This window comes from the organism of the source record quoted next, unplaced genomic scaffold (genome assembly GCF_019419815.1).
Source record: "Pyrus x bretschneideri cultivar Hongxiangsu unplaced genomic scaffold, Pyrus_bretschneideri_v1 Contig151, whole genome shotgun sequence".
NCBI classification, from domain to species: domain Eukaryota; kingdom Viridiplantae; phylum Streptophyta; class Magnoliopsida; order Rosales; family Rosaceae; genus Pyrus; species Pyrus x bretschneideri.
Genome location: NW_025999448.1, coordinates 99,643 through 108,751, shown reverse-complemented (window position 1 = coordinate 108,751; position 9,109 = coordinate 99,643). Strand labels below are relative to the sequence as shown.

The window sequence follows — 9,109 nt, the reverse complement described above, 5'->3', positions numbered from 1 at the left end:
CTAGCTCAGTAGCTATGTGGTACAGTGTTCAACGAGCCTTAGCAGAGTGCTCATGCACCGGCTTTAAGCGTGCAGATATGTTGTTTGTTAAAATGTCTCAGTGAAATTCAAAGCAAATTATATATGTTTTCTTTGTTTTTAAGATTTGAAAACAGTTGCTTAAGTTCCGTACCAAGCAAGTTTATTTTAGTATAATAATTGTATATGAAAACTTGTCCATCATATCGACTTCTTGCAAGTGTGGTATAACCTTCTTTTTGCTTTTATTTTTGTTTCATTTGTATACTGCTATGTTTTTCTTCGATCACGAGCTAAGGTATGACCCATTGTTTCATTTGTTTCATTTTTTTAATTTCATCTGCTTTGAAAGAAAAAAAAAATGATTCATTTCTCGTATCCTTAAATTTTTGTTTGGATTCATATATATTCAACAGATAGAAGAAGCAGACGAATTGGTAAGCTGAAGGTGCCATGGCGATAAGGATAATCGCCGCAATTATTCCTACAATAATTAACTACACAATTAGGCCACTTGGACGCCAAGTGAGTTATGTCATTTTCTACAAAAGCAACCTTAAAGATCTAAGGAGTACATTGAAGAATTTTGATGCTGTCAAACAAAGGATGAACCATGCGGTTGAAGAAGTCGAAGGAAAAGTTAATCAAAAAGTGGAAGCTGATGTCCGGAACTGGCAGACAGAAGCGGATGTGATCTCTCGAGAGGCAGAAGCATTATTGGATGATGAAGGCTTTGCAAAGACAAAGTGTCTCTATGTATGTCCTAACCTGATATCCTATCATCAGCTCAGCAGAAAATCAACTAAATTGGTCAGAAAGATTGAAGAACATGAAAATAAAAAAGAGTTTGCCAGTATCTCTTACAATGCTGCTGTGGAAGACATATCTGCCATAGCCTCCGACGAGTACATGGCCTTTGAATCAAGGACTTCAATGGTGAAGGATATCATTACGCAATTGAAAAAACCTGATATCAACAAGATTGGTGTGTACGGATTAGGGGGCGTTGGGAAGACAACACTTGCCAAAGAGGTTTACAGAGAAGCTATGGAAGAGAAGTTATTTGATGATGTGGTTATAATTCTAAACGTAAAAGAAAAAAAAGACAATGAAACAATTCAAAAAGCAATTACCAAAAAGTTGAGGATGGATGTTGATGAATCTGTGGATATGGGAACAAGGGCGAATCTCCTACGGGCCAGGATAAAAGAGGGGAAGGCTCTTGTCATTTTAGACGATGTTTTGGAAAGAATTGACTTTGAGGCCGTGGGACTCGTCGGTGTGCCGAACTGTAAGTTATTGTTGACATCTAGAGATAGACAAGTTTTATTCCATGATATGCGTACACAAAAAAATTTTGAAATTGGATTTTTAAAAGAAAACGAAAGTTGGAGTTTGTTTGAGAAGATGGCGGGTAATGTCGTTAAAGACAACCGTATACTGAAAGAAGCAACCCAGCTAGCAAAGAAATGTGGAGGTTTGCCGGTTTTGGTTGTTGCAGTTGCAAGTGCTTTAAGGGAAAGTAGTTTGGAGGAATGGAAAGATGCGTTGAGAAGTTTCAAAAGATTTGACAAGAAAGAAATGAATGAAAAAGCATTCTTGGCTCTAAAGTGGAGTTACGAACAATTGGAGGATCAAGAGCTTAAGCAGTTGTTCTTGCTTTGCGGGAGTTGCAGCAATTATCTAAGTGACTTGTTAAAGTATTGTATGGGTTTGGGTTTGATAAAAAATGTTGAGACAATGGAAGATGCACGGAATTCATTGAATAGAATGGTTAAAAAACTAAAAAATTATTGCCTATTGCTGGACAGTTATGATGATGACTCTATTACAATGCATGAGCTTGTACGAGATGTTGCTGTCCGGATTGCATCTGATGATCAAAGGTTCTTTTCAAGAGCATATGGAGATGAGGTGAAAGAATGGCCAAGTGAGGATTTATTTAAAAGTTACACTGCCATCTCCTTGAGGTTTTGCAAGATCCCCAGGCTTCCTGAAGTACCTTGGGAATGCCCAGAATTAAAATTGTTGGTCTTTGTGAATGATGATATTGGCAACTCCCAGGAAATCCCAAGCAAATTTTTTGAAGGGATGAAAGAACTCAAAGGGTTGGATGTAACTGCATTCAGTATTGAGTCATTACCTCCATCTCTTCAATCCCTAAAGCATCTCCAGACATTGTGTTTAGATCAATGTGAGTTGGAAGACATAACTCTTGTTGGACGGCTAACAAACTTGAAAATTCTTAGCCTGATATACTCCAAGGTTAAAGAGTTGCCCAAAGAAATAGGGCAATTGACTAAGCTACAATTATTGGATTTGACATGTTGCTCTGAACTTGTTCTGATCTCACCTGATGTTATATCAAGCTTGACAAGACTAGAAGAGTTGAGGATGGGAATAAAAAGCTTCAAGCAATGGGAGGGTGATGGTCCCACTAGTGGAGGAAGTAATGCTACTGTTTCAGAGCTGAAGCACTTGGTTGAACTAACTGCATTAGACATACATGTTCCAGATGCTAACCTTCTTCCAGCCAACTTGTTCTCCGATAAGTTAGAAAGATACACCATACTTATCGGTGATTGTTGGGCATATCCTGACATCCATCCAACCTCCTCTAACATGCTAAAACTCAAGCTTACAAGGAGAAATCAGTTCGACCGAGGTATAAAGTTGTTGGTAAAGAAATGTGAGCAATTGTACTTGGATGGGATGAAGATTGTGAATATTATTTCCTATCTATTTGACAGTGAAGCTGTTAATCAACTGAAGCATTTCCATGTCCAAAACAACGACAAAGTTAAATATGTCATTAACTCCGTCAGTTGGAGTTATTCTCATAATGCCTTCTCCAACCTGGAATCTCTAGCTCTTGAAGACCTTGTGAGTCTGGAAAGTGTATGTTATGGGCAACTCATAGGCGAGCCTTTCCCAAAGTTAAAATCTTTGAGACTCCGGAATCTACCAAAGCTTATTGGTTTCTCTTCCAAAGGCAAGCAATTAACGATTGCTACAGAAGCCGACGAAATCGTTACGGTGGATGAAGTTGGTGGACCATCGAGACTGTTCAATAACGGGGAGGTACTTTCTTAGTTATTTTTTCTAGCAAAATGGTTGCATGATTCTTTCTCCAAATAGCTTTCTTCTTCGAATTTCGACATATAATTCTTTTTTTTTCTTTCAATAAGAAATAAGATATAAATGCTTAAGATTTATTTTTTCCAATAAGCAAAAACCAATTAAATGATATATTATGTTGTTACGTTTTTGGTATTAAGAATTTTTTTCCTAGGTATTTCCCTAACAAGTTCAAATCTTCTGCACACATTTATGTATATGCCGTTCTAACTTTTTAAAAATTTTGATATCTATATCCATTCACTCATCCAAATCTAACGGAGTTAACTCCAAATAAAATAAAGAAAAAAAAATATCAGAGCGTAGCCCAGCGTACTGGCTACCTCTCCCATTCTCCTTCCTTCCCAACGCCACCAATCACCGCCCCCTCCCTCACGTACCACCACCTCTTCAAGCACAGCTGCAGCATCTCCCTTGATGACATCGTCATCGACATCGCCAAGGTTATGAGGAACAGATCCATGGCCGAAGGAGCTCGCGGGAACGGTGAAGTAGATTCTCGGAATCTGCGTCTCGGTGGGCTTCACGGTCACGGTCATCGTCCCCTATTCTTTGAAGGAGCATTAAATTGAAGGGCGAGGCTTTTGGGTTTAATTTATGGATTTAAAGTGTGAAGGAGATGCAATTGATATTGCTGCTGTTGTGTTTGGGGAAGTGAGAGAGAGAGAGGAGGATGACCGGCGTCTTTTTTCTTACTCTTGTTTTTATTTTTATTTAATTTTTTGGAGTTGACAAAGTTATGTTACGATTAAGTTTGTGGACAGATGTCAAATGTCCTAGAGAAACCACATTTATTTTTAAGTGCAAAAAATTTAAACTCAGGCCCTAATCACAGTAGAGTCCACTACTAGCCACCAAAGGTTCACAATAATGTGTTTTTGGTATCAATTTAAGTAAAATGGATTAAATTTGGAATTAAATTGACACAATTTTGGCTTTATATTTCTTTTTCAGATAGTTTTATTACTCCAATTTGTTCATTGCTAATTAATGAAAGTAGAAAGACTTACAACTGTCTAGTAGCCTAGTAGCTTACTTTTTAATACGTGACCTTTATTTTATGTCTACATATTTGGAACATATAAGGCTACAACCATTTAAACTATAAATTCCTAACCTAAACATGATTTTTGTTCTGTACTATGCAGGTTTTGATGCCCAACTTAACAACCTTGACTGTGCATCAATGTGATAGCTTAAGATTCTTGTTTTCGAGTTCCATGGTTAAATGTCTCAGGCAACTCAAACATATCAAGATATCCAAATGTCAAGCACTACAAATGGTATATGAAACATCATCTACCACTCAGTTGAATGATTTTAGATGCCCAAATCTAAACTCAGTTGAGATAGACTCGTGTGATAGTTTGAAAAATGTCTTTCCTGCCTCAGTGGCAAAAGATCTTAAGCAGCTAAGCAAGTTGGAGGTTGAGAATTGTAGTTTAATGGAGGAAATTGTTGCGAGGGAAGAAGGACCACAAATGGCATATGAGGAGTTCGGATTCCCTAAAGTAACATCTATCGAATTTGATAATCTACCCCGACTTCGGAGTTTCTATCCAGGACTGCATGTTTCTAATTGGCCATCACTTAACCTTTTAAGGTTCACGAAATGTGGTGGTGTGAAGATTTTTGCTGCTGAGTTTTCAACATATCAAGACAAATTTGAGTTGGGCCACCCAAGACCAATGGAACAACCTTTCTTTTTAATTGAGAAGGTAACTATACTTGTACACAAATCTTTTGATATTTGAAATGTTATGTGACTTTTACTTACTAGTTAAACATACATCATCAAGTAAATACATTTATTATGTTTTTAATATTAAAGTTATTATGTGGTGTCTAGTTTTCAAAATATTTTAAAGGGTGCTGTTACCGTTGATTATATTTCAGGGTAAGTCATTCCTTAACTTGGAACACTTGCTATTGGACGAGAACACGGAGATTTGGTATGAACCGTATGGTCCACTCCCGGCAGAGTTGTTGAGAAAACTAAAAGGAATTGTTTTTGCTACTTCACATCCCAAGTCAGATGTTTTCTTTGAGAATTTACAGAATACTGAACTGCTCCATGTGCTCTCAGCTCCTTGGAAAGAATTACATGAAGTTGAGACCCTCTCACGTGTAAAGGTTTTGTGGCTCATCGATATGCCGGAGCTGATACATCTAGGAATGGAAAACTCCCAACTAGGGGGCCCTTTTTTTCCAAACTTGGAATTTCTACGCCTAGAAAAATGTGGCAGATTAGAGAATCTAACTTCATCATTGATATCCTTTCGGAATCTAACAATTTTGCACATACGGAGTTGTCACGAACTGCAATACTTAATACCTTATTCTGTGGCTAAGAATCTGCCGCAACTCCATGTGTTGGATGTTGGGTACTGTGAAAGAATGGTAGAAATAGTGGCAAGCAACGGAGTGGATTCAGAAATTGAGATCACTTTCAGTTACTTGCAACATCTTGAACTTTCTGATCTACCAAGTCTGCAAGGGTTTTGCACGGGAAATTGCATTTTCAAAGTCCCATCCTTAGAAACTTTGATTGTCAAGAATTGCCAGCTGATCGAGTTAAAGATTTCTCCTGATGGGTTACTCCGAAGTGATCCAAAACCAGAAAGACTACAAATAGCAGAGGAAACTGATGATGTATCGATGCTAAGTGATTGAAAGGAGAGTGATCCTGATCAAACTGTAAGTACTTTATTCACTAACTAAGAATCTAATAATTTCACCCTCCAATTTTTCAGCTTTTTCTGAACCTTGAACCATCAAATTAAAAAATCTGATTTATTCATCTTATTCATAGTTGTTCGGTCAGATTTCATATTGAACAGTTTGTGTTTATTTGTAATCGTCAACTAAATTTGTATTTCTACAGGAGCAGCTGATGATTGCAGATTTAAATGTTCCTTTTGCCTGGCGTGTTAAGGTTTTCCGATTGTGTGCTATTGCGTGTTTGTGTGTTATTTTCCTCTTCCTTTTGCTTTTCCTTTTAAAGGAAGAAATATCAGCCTGGAGAGTAGACTGGAAGGCACTCTGATCTATTGCAAGCTTTCACCTCAAGGGAGAGCCTTGGTTGTGATATTTCTGTTGGCAATGAGGTCAATTTCAAGCCTTGGTTATATTATGTTTGTGTATGATTGTTTTGGACCTTTTTGCCTTTGGGGTGGTTGTGGTGACTAGATCAGGGACATTGTTCTTTGGCATTATTGTGGTTGCTACTTTCAGTATACTTATTTCTAATTTTTCTTGTCACTTGCTGTAACTATATCTGTTCTCCCTTCAATGGTCTGTGCCCAGCCTTGGTTCCCCGGCCGATCTCATCTTGTTTGATATAAGCCTGCAAGCTGCGGCCTCAATGCAGTTTGGGAAGGCACTGATGCATATTCCATGTCATGTTTTACTTGTATTGATTTGTGTGCTTCGTCATAAGTGTGATTCGTATTTGGAGCTCTGTTCGCTGCATTTTCGGGTTTGGTGTTTGGGAAATAATGCTTGTGTTATTTCTACAAAACATTGACGCATTTGAAGTGGTGCTTGTGTGCATGTCTACTGAAACCGCTTTATACTAGAGAGTGCTTCTTATTTGAGCTCATCTACTAAAATCGAATCAATCGAATCCTCATCTTTTAACTGGATTGTTCATTTTCTTGATGTGTGTATGTGCGTATATTCCATTCATAAAATGCAAACTTAAATTGGTTCAAATGATTTTGGGCCTCTTTATCTTTGAATTAGTTGTGGAACGAACCTCAGCTTCCATATTTTTTTCAAACTCTCTACTACACTTAATGAAATACTCATTTTATCTCTTCCCATGTTTTGCCTCCTTTTTTTAACCTTGTATTTTGCTTCTTGTGATACTTGAAAAATATAATTTCCCATTATCTTCTTAAGAGCATCTCCACTGAGCTCCTAACAAGAATTTAGAGAGGAATAGTGTTAGCCCGCGCATTACCACAGGAATGTCATATATGTTAAAATAAGTACCAAACCAGACATGCACGTAAAAGCTCATTGAAATACCAAATTTGAACAACTAGAAAAATCAATTATTTTGATTATAAATGTTCAATTTGGTTCGTTTCAAATAAGAACCAAACCAAAAATGCATATAAAAGGTCGCTGAATTACAAAATTTGAACAATTTGAGCAATTAGTTATCATCAAAACAATTTAAAGAGCAACAATTCAACATAAAAGCTGCAGATAAACAAAAGAAAGACAAAAAAATATGTGGAGAAAAATACCCTCAGCAGCCATGGAAAAAACAGAGATTTCTTCGGCTCTACGACAACTATCAACACTAATAATCGATGTCCTTGTAGATCATTTTAAATGAAATGAAGAGAGTTGTCTTACACAGTTACACGCATGGCAGCCCATACCAAATCTATTATCTATGAATCCTGCAAAACATCACGCAAACAATAAAAAACCATCCTCACAGATGACAACAAACGAAGCAGAGTCTAATAGGGTATTTCCGAGTGCTTGAGGAATTGTTGGGCATTGTCTAGAATCCGGTTTGATGGGAACCAACTTACCGGGAACATTATAAATGCATTTGATGTTCATCCCAGTCTTGACAGAAAAGGATTGACAGAGACAGCATACTTAAGTCTAGAGTGGAGTTGCAATCAATTGGATGAGGAGCTTAGTTGAAATATATTATAGGTTTATAGTTGGTTAAAAATGTCGATACTTTGGAAGAGGCACGAAATGCATTTCATTCCTTGGTTCAAAGACAGTTATGATGATCAAAGTGTTAGAATGCACGACCTAGGATCTGAGTGGTTTCTCTGGACTTGGACTGATTTCACCTAATGTTTCATCAAGCTTGGAGGGTGAAGATTTGATCGAGGGAAGAAATAAAATCAAAGTATACAGATGCCAGAGTAATGAATATCCTTGTGGTAAGTATGATGGGCACATTGAATAATCTATACACCTTGCTGATATGGCAATGCCAGTCACTGCAATTGGCATTTCAACTGAAATTTTTTCAGAAAACATCTACCAATCAGTTTCAGAAAATATCTTCATCAATGTAAAACATCTTCCCTCACAGCATAAAGCACTATTTGCACTGCTGAAAAGCCAGCAACTTGTTAGGAGTAGGTTTTGCTTGCCATTTTCTTATTATTACTACAATATGTTCGTAACCTTATACAAAGAGACGCTTCCTGCTCGCCCCTATCTCTAAAGGGGCTTATGCACAACCAGAATATGGGCCCAGAAATTGTAGAGGAGCTGGATTTGAAGCGGTGGCTGCTACAAGAATGGAATATATTCCAACGCATTCGCTTCTGAAAGAATTTAAACCAATTGTGCCACAGTTGAGTGTTCATGTCCAATTGCTACATAGTGTAGATGAATTGACATCAAATAGAGGAATTCGATTTTTCTTTTCAGAGCAATGCAATGCAATCGAACAAATTTATCCAGAAGCACGTCAAACAAGGCAATTTGCACAAAAGTAGTCGGCTCAAACTTTAAATCTCAATGTAGTTCTGACCTTTAATGTTCTTTTTCCTTCCCGGTTTTCACTTGGTTAGGAACAAACAACACAAATTCAAATCATTTTTACATGACATAGTGATCGCCTAGACCTAAAGGACATACATCATGTGAATCAGGTGATATAAATCCAAACATCCATCATTTATCTTCACAATTTACTTATTTACAACCTCCAATTCGATAACCCTTTCGCCAAAATAACAATTGCAAAGCCTAATTGAACATTGATCCTGAGTAACCACTCCGAATTTCACAGTTCCGATCGGAATCACCGCGAAAACAACAATCAAATGCAGAAAAAGCACGAAGGAATAACAAATTTAGGAAAGGGAAGAAATACCCACATAAGTATTCAACTGCCTGACGAAGCTATAGAAATTGTAGTGCTTGAAATACTTGGGCAGGAGGTCCCTCAAGGACTCGG

General features: G+C 37.4%; 1 protein-coding gene across 1 annotated transcript; it reads left to right on the top strand.

The window, feature by feature from the left end:
* The first annotated feature begins 471 nt into the window (after positions 1-471).
* Positions 472-6,283, top strand: LOC125475634 (disease resistance protein At4g27190-like). Its single transcript, XM_048580610.1, is given in 4 exon segments — positions 472-3,099; positions 4,305-4,874; positions 5,053-5,853; positions 6,041-6,283. Coding segments are annotated over 4 exon segments (4,161 nt in total). The 3' UTR covers positions 6,203-6,283.
* The last annotated feature ends 2,826 nt before the right edge of the window (positions 6,284-9,109 follow it).